Here is a 16,150-nt window from a genome sequence, read left to right as displayed (position 1 = left end):
CTGTCCCAAGCCCTGCCCAGCCCTTTTGGCATGAATTTCATTTTTCTATGCTTCTGGGAACAGGTACTTAGGACTCTCAGAGTTGCTACTCAATAATTCCTTTTTTGTCTTTCCTAACTATCCCACTGCTACCGCCCCAGTCCTATCTCAGCCTTTGTGCCTATCTCTGGATCTTTGGGCTAGCTAGCAGGGTTTTCTACATTTACTGAAACTTCCAGATAGCTTGAGATATGAGGAATAACTATGGCTCTGGAGTCCTATAGATTGGAATTCTAGTCTCAGTTCTACCCTTTCTAAGTCTTAAATCCAGACTGGTCCTAGGCTGATAATGATATATCATTATTATCTGCCAGGAGGACACATGGAAATACCCTGTAAAATAGTAGTTGTTAGGATCTTAGTATATGAGACACCTCAGAGGAAGGATTCAGATACCCAGGAACCCAGCCTGAATACTGGCAGCAAAAATGGTGGCCAACATAAGAAATATGGTAGCCACAGTGGTTTCTTTTGGCCCTGAGCTAACTCAGAGTCAGCCAACAAAACAGGGAGAATATTTCTCAGTGCCAGAGACCTCACTGACCTCTTTGATGCCACGACTTGTGGTGTATTGGCTGGCACCCCCTGCATGGCCTTCTCCACCTGCCTGCATCGCCCCCAGGCTGCACAAGGCCCAAGAGGAGCACCGCACAGTAGAGGTGGAGAAGGTACATCTGGAGAAGAAGCTGCGTGATGAGATCAACCTTGCCAAGCAGGAAGCCCAGCGGCTGAAAGAGCTGCGAGAAGGCACTGAGAATGAGAGGAGCCGCCAAAAATACGCCGAAGAGGAGTTGGAGCAGGTAGGAGAGTATACAAATTCCTGGATGCCCAGGGAGGGGGGCAGGGTTGGGGGGGATAGGATGGGAAAAGTGCCAGGGCCAGAAGACTAGCTGGAAGTTTCATGAGTGAGGACTTTGAAATCTGGCTCAAAGAATATCTTCAAGAGTCAACTGGAGGCTGGGGAAAAAAAAAAAGAGAGAGAGAGAGAGAGTGAGTCACGGAGTGGTACCTGGGTAGGTTAGTGGTTGAGCATCTGCTCAGGGTGTGATCCCAGTGTCCTGGGATCGAGTCCTGCATCAGGATCCTTGTGGGGAGCCTGCTTTTCCCTCTGCCTATGTCTCTGTCTCTCTCTCTGTGTCTCTCATGAATAAATAAATAAAATCTTAAAAAAAGAGTCACTGAACTCTTACCAGTAAGAGTAGTGGAAAAGTTGCCCCAAAAATGGTCACTGTGATTTTCAAAGAATAGGGGATAACAGTTATTTTGTTCCTTTTTTATCGAAGTATTTACATAATGTATACAAATCATAAATATATAGCTGGAGAGCTTTCACATAAGCATGTGTCTGTACAACCACCATCCTGATCAAGATACCGAATATCTTTTTTTAAAATATATTATTTATTTATTTATTTATTTATTTATTTATTTATTTATTTATTTATTTGAGAGAGAGAGAGTCTGAGTGGGGAGATGGGGCAGAGGGAGAGGGAGAAGCAAACTCCCTGCTGAGCAGGGAGCCCCACATGGGGCTCGATCCCAGAACCCTGAGATCAGGACCTAAGCTGAAGGCAGATACTTAACTGACTGAGCCACCCAGGCACCCCCAGAATATCTTCTAAGCACCCCAGAAGTCTCACTTTTGCTTCCCTCTGCCCCCTGTCAATATTCTACCCAAAGAGAACTATGGTTATAATCTCTAAACCAGATTCATTTTACCAGATTTTGAACTTCAAATAAATGGCATTATACAGTATTTTTCTTTATGCTTGGTTTCTTTCACTTGCATTATGTCTGTGAGAGTCATCCATGTTACTGTGTGTAGTGGTAGTTGGTTTATTTGTATTGCTAAGTAATAATTCATTGTATGGGAATACTCTATTCTCCTTTTGGTAGACATTTGGGTTGTTGGCAGTTCTTTTTTTTTTTTCCTTTTATGAATGACACTGCTATGAACCTCATTGCACATGTTTCTTGGTGAGCATAAACACTTATTTCTATTGGCTGTATAATAGGGAATTTAAATATTTAGCTTTATTAGAAACTGCCAGTTTTCCAAAATGGTTGGACCAGTCTATACTAGCACAAGCAATGTGTGAGCATTCTAGTTGAGCTACAACCTTAAAAACTTTGTATTTTTATTTAGGCTTTTTAATTTTACATATTCTGGTAGGGATTTAGTGGTATTCATTGTGATTTTAATATTCATTTTCCTAATGACTAATGAAAAGAAACACCTTTTCATAAATTTATTGACCATTTTGTTTGGGAATCTCATTTTAAAAATTGTTGTCTGTCTTCATAATTGATTTGTAAGAGTTCTTTATATATTTGTGTTTTTGTGTATGATATAAGGTAGAAGTCAAGGTTCTTTTTTTTCGGGTAGACTTTATTATGTCCATTTGTCTATCCATATACCACATTGTCTTCTACTAAGGCTTGATATCGTTAGTAAGTTCTCCAGCTTTATTCTTCAAGATGGCCTTGGCTCTTCTAAGTTCTTTGCATTTTAATTTATTTTTATTTTTAAAGATTTTATTTATTTATTCATGATGACATGAGAGAGAGAGAGAGAGAGAGAGAGAGAGAGAGAGAGAGAGACAGCAGAGGGAGAAGCAGGCTCCATGCAGGGAGCCAGATGTGGGACTTGATTCCCAGACTCCAGGACCAGGCCCTGGGCTGAAGGCAGCGCTAAACTGCTGAGCCACCCAGGGATCCCCTGCATTTTTATAATTAGCTTGTCATTTTATTGTTCTTCTCTATTCCCTGCCAAAAAGCCTTGCTGGGATTTTTATTGTTTTTGCATTGAATCTATAGATTAATGTGGGGGAAAATCGACATTTTAACCAAACAGTTCTTCCAATCCATGAGCATTGTTTATCCTGTCACTTATTTAGGTCTTTTAAAATTTCTCAAAAAAAAAAAAAAAAAAAAAAAAGAAAAAGAAAAAAAAATAAAAATAAAATAAAATTTCTCTCAGCAATGTTTTATAGTTTTCAGTGTAGAAATCTTAACCTTGAAAAAAAATTTAAAAAAATTATTTATTTATTCATGAAAGAGAGAGAGAGAGGCAGAGACACAGACAGAGGGAGAAGCAGGCTCCATGCAGGGAGCCCAACGTGGGACTCCATCCCAGGTCTCCAGGATCGGAAGGAGAGGAGGAGACGCTCCTCCTGGGCGGAAGGAGACGCTAAACCGTTGAGCCACGTGGAATGCCCATTGAAAAAAATTTTTAACTTGCTCTTATTTTTCTAGCTTTTTTTTTTTTTTAAGATTTTATTTTTAAGCAATCTCTACACCCAACCTGGGACTCAAATTCATGACCCTGAGATCAAGAGTTGCATGCTCCACCAACTGAGCCAGCTTGGTGCCCCTTATTTTTCTAGTTTCTTGAGGTAGAAGAAGAGGTTATTGATTTTAATTTTTTTTTAATTTTTTTTTTATTTATTTATGATAGTCACAGAGAGAGAGAGAGAGAGGCAGAGACACAGGCTGAGGGAGAAGCAGGCTCCATGCACCAGGAGCCCGATGTGGGATTCGATCCCGGGTCTCCAGGATCGCGCCCTGGGCCAAAGGCAGGCGCTAAACCACTGCGCCACCCAGGGATCCCCGAGGTTATTGATTTTAAATTTTTAATCTTTTCCAACATTGGGATTTAGAGCTATAAATTTCCAGCTCAGCACTGCGTTAGCTGCTGCATTTACTAAGTTCTGGTATTTCATATTTTCATTATCATTCAGTGTAAAAGATTTTCTAATTTCTATTGCACTTTTTTGAGGGAGGCCATGGTTATTTTGAGTAAGTGTGTTGCCTAATTTTTAAACACTTGAGGTCTTCTCTGGTTATCTTTCTCATTGATTTCTAATTTAATTTTGCTGTGGTCAGAGAACATATAGTCAATGTTTTTAGTTCTTTCAAATGTGTTGAGACTTGGTTTATGCAAACAGACCAGACAATACAATTGAAAGGCAAAGAGTGTTGGATTGGATAAAAAATAAAACCCAGATATGTGCTGTTTAAAGAGGCACACTTTAGGGATACAAAAAGTGTAAAAGTAAAAGGATGAGAAAAGGTATATGATACAAACACAGAATAAAATAAAGCAAGGGTAGCTATATTAATATCAGACAAAGCAAGCTTTAGAGCAGGAAGTATTATTAGAGACAAGAATGATAAATGTGTGAATCCAACAGTAACGTATAACAAGACTTGATTTGCATACATCTAACAATATAGATTTAAAATACGTAAAGCAAAAATTGAAGAAACTAAAAGGGTTATAGACACATTTATAATAAAAATTAGAGAGTTTTAAACACCTCTGTCAATAATAAGCAGCCAAAAATATTGGTGAGGATGTAAAAAATTTAAATATGATTAGTCAATCTGACCTAATCGACACATACAGAGCATTTTGCCCACTGGCTGCAGAATTCACGTTCTCTTTCATATTAAGAAATTGCTTCCGCTCCATTCTCTCCTCTCCTCTGGGAATCTAATAGTCATATGAGACCTTTTAACTGGAGTCCACCTGTCTCTTATGCTTAGTTATGTCTTTTTTTTTTTCTCTCTGTGCTTTGATTTGGTTATTTTCTATTGATTTATCTTTGATTCTCCAGTCCTGTATTCTTGCTGTGAGCATTGTTCTGTTTAACCCATCCAGTGGGATACTATTCTCAGATACTACATTTTTCAGATCTAGAATGCTCATTTTACTCTCTTGTAGATTCTAGTTTCCTGCCCAGAATTTTCATGTTTCCATCTGTTGTGTCCATCTTCTCTGTATTTTCTTTAAGATTTCAATCATAGTTATTTTAAAGTCCTTTTCTGGTAACTCTAACGTTTGGATCACTTTTTGGACTGCCTATTTTTCCTCTTGATTATTGGTTATATTTTCCTGCCTCTTCTCATGTCTAGAAATTTATTGTATTGTTATTAAATGCTGGAAAGTGTATATAAAATAATAATAGAGGCCCAGGTGATTTTATCCTTCATTAAAAAGAGGCTCTCCCCTCTTCTTCTATTAGGTATGTAGGGTGAGGACTTAATCATTGCAGGCCAATCAGAAATTGAGCCATGTTGGAACTGGGTTGTAGTTTTAGTAAGACTTGATCCAGCACTCATTTGTCCCAGTTTCTCAGGCATGTCCCTTCCTTTTTCTTGAGAGCTGGTGAGTTTCTTTCTCCTGAGCCCTGAAAGATTGTCAGAGATTCATGTCTGTCACTTGGAGGATTTTAATTTAGCTTTTTGACCCCCTGCTCCTCACAGCTTCAAAATTTTGCAGCTATCTTAAGGGGAGGACCATCAGTGTGTTTGAGGAAGGTCCCTTACTTCATGCAGTATTTTGTTTCCTAAGCATTATAAAGTTATTGGAGATTTTATTCCACCTTTTGGCCTAGCTATGTGTTCTCCTGAATAGCCCCAGAACTCAATAAATGCTCAATGAAGAAAACTGGATGTATGTTTGAGACATCTCAATTTCCAATCTGTCATACTAGTACCATAATACCAACAAAAGCTAGGCTGGTTTCTCTGGGCCCCAGTGGAGTCCCACTGCCTGGGCCACACCCAGGCATCAGCTCTCACCCAGAACCATCAAAAGCCTCCATGGAAGAAAATGACTGACAATTGTGAACTCCCCCTAGAAAGACTTTTCCCCCTCTCTCTGGATTTTTAGTTCATCTAGTCCACTGGTTCTCAAACTTTTTGGTCTCGGGACTCTTTCACTCTTAAAAATTATTTAGGACCTCAAGGAACATTTTTAAAGGGGAAATATGTTGCTATTTACCTTGTTAGAAGTTAAAACTGAAAATTTAAAAAATATTTACTAATTCAGGGGCATTTGGCTGGCTCATTTAGAGGAACATTGTGACTCTTGATCTCGAGGTTGTGAATTTGAGCTCCATGTTGGGTGTAGAGACTACTAAAAAAAAACCCAAAAAACAAATAATCTTTAAAAATTTACTATTTTGGGATGCCTGAGTGGCTCAGTGGTTGAGTGTCTGCTTTCGGCTCAGGGTGTGATCCTGGAGTCCCGGGATCAAGTCCCGCATCAGGTTCCCTGCATGAAGCCTGATTGTCCCTCTGCCTATGTCTCTGCCTCTCTCCCTCTCATGAATAAATAAATAAAATCTTTTTTTTTAATTTTTATTTATTTATTTATGATAGTCACAGAGAGAGAGAGAGAGGCAGAGACACAGGCAGAGGGAGAAGCAGGCTCCATGCACCGGGAGCCCAACGTGGGATTCGATCCCGGGTCTCCAGGATCGTGCCCTGGGCCAAAGGCAGGCGCCAAACCGCTGCGCCACCCAGGGATCCCAATAAATAAAATCTTTAAAAAAATTTACTAATTCATATTAAACTCCTTATGTATTGACACAAATAATATTTTTTGAAAAATGACTGCATTTTTGAAAATAAAAATAATTTAATGAGAAGTGATTTTTTTTTTTTACAATTTTGCAAATATTTTAACTATTTGGCTTCATAGACTGCTGGATTCTTACATTAGTGTCTGTATTCAATCTGTTATGATATGACTCATCCTGTAGCCTCTGGAGAAATCTGCAGTTTGGTTGTGAGAGAAAGGGAGTGAAAAAGGTAAATAATGTCTTAGTATTATTATAAAAATAGTTTGATCACACAGATGCTCTGAAAGGATGCACTCAAGTATCCCTGGATCCTACTTGGAGAACTATAGACCTAGTCCTTATTGCTTCTATAGCCCTCTGATGTCTTGAAAATTTTTCATAATTACAATAATTTGCTTTCAAGACAAATTCATCATTTTGTCTTTCAAGAACTTCATCATTTTTGTAACTTAGACAGCTTTTCCTAGATGTTGGGTTGGATACGAATTATTCTTCTGCCATGACCCACTGCATCCTATGGGGAAGTGGAAGTCAGGTGTGACACTGTAAAGCACATGATCAATAGTTATTCACCTTGCTGCTTATTAGAGTCATTTGGAGAGCATTAGAAATTTTTGATACTCAGGCCAGCATCCTACATCACTGAAATCAGAATCTGGGTTTGGGTCCAGATAGCAGTATTTGTAAAGTTCCTCAAGTGATTCCAGTGTGTGGCAGGTTGAGAACCATAGCCACAGAATAAAAGAATACTCTGATTTGCCATAGCTCTTACCTCCTTCAGGCATTTATTCCTTATGTGTGGCATGATGTATCTGTCCCTGTCTCCTTGCCTCCAGTCATCCTCTCCCCCACCTCCCAACCTCTGCCCCTGCCCCTGTTTCCTGTTCCCTATTTTGTAAATATTTCTCTCAATAAATAGTTTTGAGTCTATTAGGCCAGCCCTTCCCAATGTCACACTTCTCTCTGCTCTTTTTTCTTTTCTCTTCCCATTTTCCCCTTAGCATTCCTCATTCCTTTCATTCCTTTCAAGGTAGAGCTTGATCATACATTTTCAGACTTGGTGTTTTAGACTCTAAGGTATCTGTTCTTCATTTTAAATCTACAAAGCCAGGGGTGGGCCATGCGATAGTTTATTTTTCAAGGAACGAAAACCATGAGGTTGGTCCTCTCATTGGCTCTCTAAGGAATAAAGGTGTTCTGTCCTTAGCTAAGGGCCTCCTCGTGTATGATAGGCCATGGAGAGAACCTCGGGGGCCTGCTCTGGGTTATTTGCCCTGTTGGCTGAAGCTGGCCATAATAAGGGTTCTCAATCTCTTTTCTCTGGGATTCTGACCAGCTAAAGGTCAGTTTCCAGATGGAGAATTTGGGGGTCATCCTTGTCCATGCAATGTAGGTGACCCCTTAGGTGGGGATGAGGGAAAGAGCCTTTGACATACAAGTTGAGAAGTTGTTGGCTTCTGCTGTGCTTAAACAGCATATGGGGTAGATACCAAGGAACATAGTTCCACTCACAGCCTCCTTGGTTCATAAAGCACAGTTCACATCAGGATATTTCTCTGTACTTGTGCTCTGGGTGAGATGGCAAGGTATCCAGTGTATATAGCATCTGTGTGTAATCTCAGACCTTCCATGTTCAGTGCTTTGTGTCAGTCTGCTTCGTTGTATGCTCTTTGCTTGAGAAATCACTGAGGAGATTTCTGCTTCTACATTGGTTATTTCATGTCTTGGCCTCTTTTGGGAATGCCTATGTTAAAAGTAAGCATGATTATTATCTGCTCACTTTGTAGAGGGTACCCTGCTCAATGGGAGAATCACAGACCAAGCCTATGGTCTACAGGAGACTGGAGAGCATTCAGGCCAACCCCCTCCCAGAGTAGCAATCATTTTTAATGAACCTGAGCTGTTCCCATACCTCCTCCTGAGATTACCCCTTCCTTAACTGGTTTGGATTTGCAAGGGAGAAAGTCTTTCCTCACACTGAGTTGAGATCTGCTATCGGCAGCTCAGATTCACAGGGCCAGCTAAGTGACAGACCAGGGACCAGAACCAGATTTCCAGATTCCCAGTAAAGTGCTTTTTCTGTCACACTGTGATGTCTTGAGGTCTAAGCACAGACCCCAACTCTCAGAAAGATGATGATTCACTAAGCTGACCTGCCCCTCAAGAGAGCAGGGAGGATTGCCGAGATTGGCTGGTGGCCAGGAGAGGCAGCTATTTGTGTGGGCAAATATTGCTCTGGTCTGGCAGCAAAACAAATCAGATCTCTCAATTTGAGATCTGGTTGACACTACTGACTGTGCAGCCTTGAGTAGGTTACTTTCCCCTGAGCTTGCCTCCTTGTGGTATATAAAATAGAATAATCCTTGCCCTTTCTTCCCTTTGAGAGGGTTGAAAGCTCACATGAAGTAGCACATAAGAACTCTGGGATGGGTGGTATCAGACAGAGGTACTGGAGAGGGACTTGGTAGCAGTAAATGGATCACATCTTGGCTGCACAGGTTCGGGAGGCCCTCAGGAAAGCAGAGAAGGAACTGGAATCACATAGCTCATGGTATGCGCCAGAGGCTCTTCAGAAGTGGCTGCAGCTGACACACGAGGTGGAGGTGCAGTACTATAACATCAAGAAGCAAAATGCTGAGAAGCAACTGCTGGTGGCCAAGGAGGGGGTGAGATGTACCCTCCTGCTGTCCCCTCCTTTCCTCTTGGCTTGCTTCTTCCCCTCCACCTCGCTCTCCCCCTCCTGTTGAACAGTAAGATACCCCATGCTAGGTTCTGTTTCTCTCCCTGATATATAGTTCCTGATGATGTCCTCAAATTTCTGTAGGAGGGAATGAGGGTGTGGGTGTGCTCCCACCTGCTTCTGGAAAGATGAAGCTAGTGGAGGCAGGTAGAGGGAAGACTCTGCCAGCCTCCGCCTGCCATGAGGCAGAGCCATCCTGGGGCCAGTGGACTGGCAGGGGGTCCCTCTGCTTCCCTCATTGTCTCCATCTTCTTTCCTCCCCCACTCTTTGCCCTCCCCTCCCCTTCCTTTCCCTTCTCTTCCTTTCTCTTGTGCAGCCTAAGCTGTGCTAAGAGGAGGGGACCCAGCCAAAGAAAGGCACTTCTCATTTTCTAGCCTCTAATCCCTGCTCTGTTTAAGCTGAGGACCTCATCTTTGCAGGCTGAGAAGATAAAAAAGAAGAGAAACACACTCTTTGGCACCTTCCACGTGGCCCACAGCTCTTCCTTGGATGATGTGGATCACAAAATCCTAACTGCGAAGTAAGTAGCTCCTGCTGCCCAGCTCTGCTGGTGTCCACTCCATTCTCAAAGTTGTACCTCTTCACTGGTAGGGGGCAGCTCTGGTCTCCTACCCCAGCTTTTCTCTGACTCCTACCTCGCTCTCAGGTGCATGATTTAATTGTGTCTCTTATTGGCACATCCTCCCCCAACTTGTTCCTCCAAGAGGCCTCATTCCTGTTGGGGCTCCAGCAGCCCATGGCTTCAATTCTCTTCCATGTGCTCCAGGCAAGCTCTGAGTGAGGTGACGGCAGCACTGCGGGAGCGCCTGCACCGCTGGCAGCAGATTGAGATCCTCTGTGGCTTCCAGATTGTCAACAACCCTGGCATCCACTCACTGGTGGCTGCTCTCAACATCGACCCCAGCTGGATGGGCAGTACGCGCCCCAATCCTGCCCACTTCATCATGACTGACGATGTGGATGACATGGATGAGGAGATTGTGTCACCCTTGTCCATGCAATGTAGGTGACCCCTTGGGTGGGGATGAGGGAAGGAGCCTTTGACACACAGGTTGAGAAGTTGTTGGCTCCTGCTGTACTTAAACAGCATGTGGGGTAGATACCAAGGAACGTGGTTCTGTTCACAGCCTCCTTGGTTCATAAAGCACAGTTCACATCAGGATATTCCTCTGTACTTGTGCTCTGGGTAGTTTTTCCTTGCTATATGCTCTGTCTGCCCCTCTAGGTCTATTGTGTTAAGTATGTCTACCTTCACTCTATGTTTTTAAAATCCCTTCATCCTCCTTTTTCTTCCCCATGTGCCTTTATAAAGACAGTCTTCTTGAGTGGTTCATAATAGAAAAATGGTATTCATTGGACTCTTTGGTGCTTTTATTTGTTTTCATTTTGGCATTATTCTTTTTTTTTTAAAAGATTATTTATTTATTTATTCATGAGAGACACGCACAGAGAGAGAAGCAGAGAGATAGGCAGAGGGAGAAGCAGGTTCCCTCCTGGGGAGCCTGCTGTGGGACTCGTTCCCAGGACTCCAGGATCATGACCTGAGCCAAAGGCAGATGCTCAGCCACTGAGCCACTCAGGCATCCTGACATTCTTTATTCTTAATTGCTAAAGTGTAATGATACCTTTTTCTCTCTGCCTTTTTTGTGTGAGCCTCCTGAAGCAATAGTCCTTTAAAGAGACAATAGCCCTAAATCCTTCAAGTCAGGAAGATGTTTTTGTTCCAGAGGGATCACCTGTATAAGCATGTCTGGCTTTCCACCTGAATGCTCAGACTTCTGCAACCTTTCCTGGGCCTTCCCTCCCCCTCCTTTCCCCACCAGTGGTCAGAGCTGAGTAGAGCAAAGTCAAAGAGACAACTCTTTGTGGGAAATCTTTGGTGAATGAGGGACTTACCCCTTAGTGGCTCAGTTGAAATTTTCTCCAGATCAGAGGCTATTTTAGATAAATAGAATTGACCTTTAAGGAAAAGCCCTTGGCCTAGGCCTGTATCCCACAAAGCTGGCTTAGGGGCTCACTTTCAGAAAGCCAGATTCCTTCATCAAGCTGGATTCCAGCTCCAGACAGGATTTGTTTATAAATTTGTTCAGCAATACTTTGACCAAGCCGCTTTGTCACCATGATGTGAAACCCTATCAGGGCTTTTTTTTTTTTTTTTTTTAAGATTTTATTTATTTATTCATGAGAGACACACACACAGAGAGAGGCAGAGATACCGGGAGAGGGAGAAGCAGGCTCCATGCAGGAGCCCGATGTGGAACTCGATCCCGGGACTCCAGGATTAGGCCCTGGGCGGAAGGCAGGCGCTAAACCACTAAGCCACCCAGGGATCCCCCCCATCAGGGCTTTAATCAAAGGCCCAATACGGTTAGGATCCCTGGCAGGTAGGTCTTGATCCTAAAGACTCCTATGTTCTGCGGATTGGGAGGGACCTTCATTAGCTCTGAGCTACCCACCCCTTGCCCCTAGCCGTCCCCTTATCCCACTGAAGGGTGGGCTGAAGCCCTCTGTAAATCAGATTCTCTTCTCCTTTTGGCCTGGCTGTTGGACCCTAGATGCTGCCTGGCTGATGGGGCGTAGGTTCAGTGACCGCTCTCTCTGCTCAACATCCGCCGGCTCGGATGATCAGTCCCTCTGGAAATACCCGGGTTTGAGAAGCCCCTCTGGGGCTTTTGTTTTTCTAACTTTTGGGACTAAACAAACACTCCTACCCCATAAGCCCCTTCTCCTGCCTGCCTCGCTCCCCTGCCTGCTCCCTGTGTTCCCTCAGCACTGTCCCTACTAACTGCAGGGAGAGGTTCGGGGGTGAGAAGAATCAGCCTCAGGTCAGTTGAGGGCTAGAGAGAGAACACCCATGGTGATGGAAGGCTTGGGCTTCTCTTTTCAGCCCTGCTAGGCAGAAGTCCTGGTGGCCCTTCTTCCAGCTGGGCTGGATGGAAAGAGAGAAGGAAAGATCCTTCCCCTCTTTTCTCTTTTTCATGTTTCTCCCTTTTCCTCTCTTTCCCCCATTGCCTCTTCCTGTTCCATGCTGCTTCTTCCTCTTCTGCCTCCCTTTTGTGTCTTGAAAGCCGCCAGCCGTAGAAGCCCTGCCTCCCTAGCTCTCCATCACCGTGGAATTGTGTTCTCTCCCTTGCTGCCCGTCTGTGGCTTCTGGCACCCTTGTCACCTGGCTCATTCTCCCATCTTTAGGGAGAAGGCCGGGAGGCCCATCTCTCAGGGTAGAAGAGAAAAACCAAAGGTAGAGATTTTGTTTTTAGCTGGAGCTGGGAGTGAGCCCAAGGGGGATGATCTAGCACATTCCCAAGTTACCTAGTGCCCAAATAATCCTTCACCTGGCATGGTGGCCATCATTTTCCAAGAGCCTGATTTGTAGCACTGTTCCAAGAGCTGGCTCTTTTTTGTCTGTATGATTATTAGAAGAAATTTGGAAGGTGAAATGTGTAAATATGAGCATGAAAAAAAGGTACCCATTGCCCCACCATATTTGAGCATCTTCTCTTACAGTCTTCTGTCTGTGAGATTTTTAATAATTTTTTTAAGTGGTCAAGGTAATAATGACCACTACCATTTATTGAGTGCCATGAACTGTATCAGATACTTTAAATATGCTCTCTTGAAGCCTCACGATAACCCTGCAGGATTTTATAGATTAGGACTTAGAATAGGGAAGTTGCACGGGGTCATGGCTAGAAGCAGAAAGGCCTTGTTTCAAAATCTAGTTGTTTTTTGTGTTCTATAGCTCAAGGTATTTCTTTTACGTATAATTTTGTATCATTTGGTTTTCCCCGAGCATTTTATTTTATATTTTATTTATTTATTTTTTAAGATTTTATTTATTTATTCATGAGAGACACACAGAGAGAGAGGCAGAGACACAGGCAGAGGGAGAAGCAGGCTCCATGCAGGGAGCCCGATGCAGGACTCGATCCTGGGTCTTCAGGACCATACCCTGGGCTGAGGGCGGCGCTAAACCGCTAAGCCACCAGGGCAGCCCTCCCCGAGCATTTTATTTATTTATTTGTTTGTTTGTTTGTTTATTTATTTATTTTCCTGAGCATTTTAATGGGTACTTTTGTATGTTTTTCAAATCTTAAGCAGCATTTTTATCAGCTGTGTAGTTTTCCAGCAATTGGATATATTATCATTTTCCCCTTGTTCCAACTTTATGGGTCCTTTCGTATGATTACTAATTCTGATGTGATAGGGGTGTTTGTGTATAAATCCTTGTCTACACTGCAAATTATTTTGTGAGGTTGGCTTTGTAAAAAAGGCTGGTTCTTAGTGCTCTCCCGGACCTTGCCCCACACCCCCCTCCTCCCCTGCCCTGCCTGTGTCCTCCCACTCACTGCCCTGCCTCTCCTTTCCGATAATAGCAGCCCCCAGGCTCCTTCTGCAGCTGCCACTAAAACTGCCCTGGGCACCTCATTGTCAACTTCCCCTTCCTTTTAGGACCCCTAGTGGGAGGTTTTGGGGAAGAGGTGCCCCGTTCTCCAGATTGGGCACCACAGCCCAGCGTGGTCTGCAGCAAGCATTTCTCCGGGGGCAAACCTGCTTGCCTGCCAGCCCAAAGGAGGCTGGTCCTTGCTCATATTTTGTTCACTCTCCTTGCAGCTCCTACCCTGCAGTGCAGTGTCCGGCAGCGCCTGACGGAGCCACAGCATGGCCTAGGATCTCAGAGGTTGGTAGAGGGCGAGGCTGGCCACTTCTTGACGAGCCGGGTCTCTCTGAGGCGAATGCGCAGCCTTTCATCTGGACAGTCTTTCAGTTCTGAAGGCCACGGGACCAGCTCTCCATCTGCCTCTGCTGCTTCTTCTTGCTCCTCTACCACCACCACCACCTCCTCCACCATCACCACCTCCTCCACCATCACCACCTCCTCCACCACCTCCATCACCACCGTCCATGTCCACCCTGTTTATTACCACCACAGCACTTCCTATTTCCTCCAGATGGAGCCCTACCCCGACCCACCCCCTTCTGACAGCAGCGCTGTGATGCCTGGGCATTCAGAGAGCTTGGGGTATCGGCTGTCTCTCTTCTCTTTCTTTCTTCCCATCCTTCCCGTTCTGCTCCCTTTACCTTGGCCTCTGCGTGCTGGCTGTTGCTTGGTCAGCTTTGGGGGGTGTGCAGTGGGGCATCTTCTCCTTGTCCTGTCCTTTCCCAGTCCTGGGGCTCCTTCTTCCTGTCAGCCTAACTTCCTACCACTTTGTGCCCTTCTCTGTTTGGGGTTTGGTGACTCTAAAAATGAGTACGATGCCCCTCCCTCACAGGCCTATCTATCACACTTTGGCCTAAACTATGCACCTTCACATCCGTTGTTTCCATGGAGGCCTTATTTCCTTTACTCCTTTGATAGAACAGCTATGGATACCTGCCCTGGGCCAGGCTTTGCTGGGTATGGGGATTCATAAATGATAATTTACAGTCCCAGCTATCAGGAATTATAGTCTGGTCCAGGAAAGATATAGAAATAATTATGGAGTAATTTGAGAAGTACTATGGGGGTGTTGAGGAGGGAGTGAGTAATAGTGTGCCCCTGGGTGGAGCACTTCACAAAAGACACAACATTTGTGCTAACACCCTGTGTACAGGAAAAGAAGAAAGTGTAGTCTAGGCAGAGGAAGGCTGATGTGCAGAGGTGTGGAGGTTCAAGAGAATAGGCTGTATTTGTGGTTAGAACCTTGGGTGTATGTTGCTGGGAAGGGGTAGCAGAGGAAGTTAGGAGGAGGAAGGGCTTTGAGAGGCTGGGGGCTTGGGCCATTACCCTGCAAGAGATGGAGAACTGCAAAAGGATTTCTTTTTCTTTCTTTCTTTTTTTTTTTTTTTTTTTTTTAAGATTTATTTATTCATGAGAGACATACAGAGAGAGGCAGAGACATAGGCAGAGGGAGAAGCAGACTCCTTGTGGGGAGCCTGGCGTGGGACTCGATCTCTGACCCCGGGATCACGTTAAAGACTGTATTTTTTTGACAGAGAGAGAGTGAGCGAGCACAAGCAGGGGGAATGGCAGAGCGAGAAGGAGAAGCAGGCTCCCTGTTGAGCACGGTGCCAGACGACATGGGGCCCTGGACTTCAGGACCCTGGGATCATGACCTGAGCCGATGGCAGACTCTCAACCAACTGAACCACCCAGGGGTCCCCAGAATTGCATTTTAGAAATAACATTTTAGTGGCCTGTATAAAGAAGAGAAGGAGAGACTACAGAAATTTGGAAGTCGCTGTGGGAGACCAGTAGGGGAGGTAGTGAGGTCTAGGCATAGAAAGGAGAGTATTAATTTGGCAATTCCCTGGGAGGGGTACAGGAGAGGGAGGAGTCTAGGATGACACTCAGGTTTCTGGCTTGGGCTGCTGAATGGATGTGGTACCCTTCCAGGAATTAGGGAACTGAAGAGGGGAGACAGGTTTGGGGTTTTGGACAAGAAAAGTTTATAGGTGGGGCCAGCATAAAGTACTCATTTAGAGTAGGAATCTAAGGTTCTGAAGGGTCATGGAATGTTCCCCAGTTATTTTCCCACAGCTAATTAGGAACAGAACAGAGTAGAACTTGGCTTTATATTCCAGGACACTCTTCGGGTATTTTTGTCCTTCCGCGAGGTCTCAATCAGTGAACTGTGTAAGAAGTGGTGAAAGGCTTTCTCCCACAGCTTGGTCTGGCAGCGGCAGAGCCTTTCCCTACTAAGACCTCAGGAGATTGTCTTGGGTCAGAGATGAGAGCCTTGACCTTGCCTGGAACAAGCTTCCAAGAGCCTCAGAAAGTCCCTCTCCTCTGGAGGGACCTCTCATCTCTGAAGTTGTGACACGGTCCAGCCCTGCACTCTGGGCTGGGCAGCAGGCTGCTGCTGCTGCTGCAGACTTTTGGTCCTGCTTCACCCTGGATGCCAGTGTCTCTCACTCTGCTCCTGGAACCTCTGGATAGTTGTCCTTGAGGGCTGTTCTTTGTCTTTCACTTTCACCAAGCACAGTGGCTCCTCTTCATTTTCATCCTCATTGTCATCCAAA

At 44.4% G+C, this 16,150-nt stretch overlaps 1 protein-coding gene across 3 annotated transcripts in view; it reads left to right on the top strand.

Annotated features, from left to right (window-relative positions):
* The window catches only part of STIM1 (stromal interaction molecule 1), a 195,296-nt gene that overhangs the window by 174,737 nt on the left and 4,409 nt on the right, over positions 1–16,150 (top strand). Inside the window, exons 7-12 of one of the 3 annotated variants that reach the window (XM_055320497.1) lie at positions 662–839; positions 8,909–9,076; positions 9,571–9,671; positions 9,918–10,153; positions 11,707–11,799; positions 13,763–13,829. In XM_055320497.1, coding sequence (XP_055176472.1) covers positions 662–839; positions 8,909–9,076; positions 9,571–9,671; positions 9,918–10,153; positions 11,707–11,799; positions 13,763–13,829 — 843 coding nt within the window. Of the gene's footprint in view, positions 1–661; positions 840–8,908; positions 9,077–9,570; positions 9,672–9,917; positions 10,154–11,706; positions 11,800–13,762; positions 14,172–16,150 lie in introns of all 3 variants that reach the window. The other 2 variants (XM_055320499.1, XM_055320496.1) reach the window with 2 other exon arrangements.

This window comes from Nyctereutes procyonoides, unplaced genomic scaffold, assembly GCF_905146905.1.
Source record: "Nyctereutes procyonoides isolate TBG_1078 unplaced genomic scaffold, NYPRO_anot_genome, whole genome shotgun sequence".
Taxonomy (NCBI): Eukaryota; Metazoa; Chordata; class Mammalia; order Carnivora; family Canidae; genus Nyctereutes; species Nyctereutes procyonoides.
Note: the sequence above shows the minus strand (reverse complement) of the source record. Positions and strands in the feature narration are given on the sequence as shown.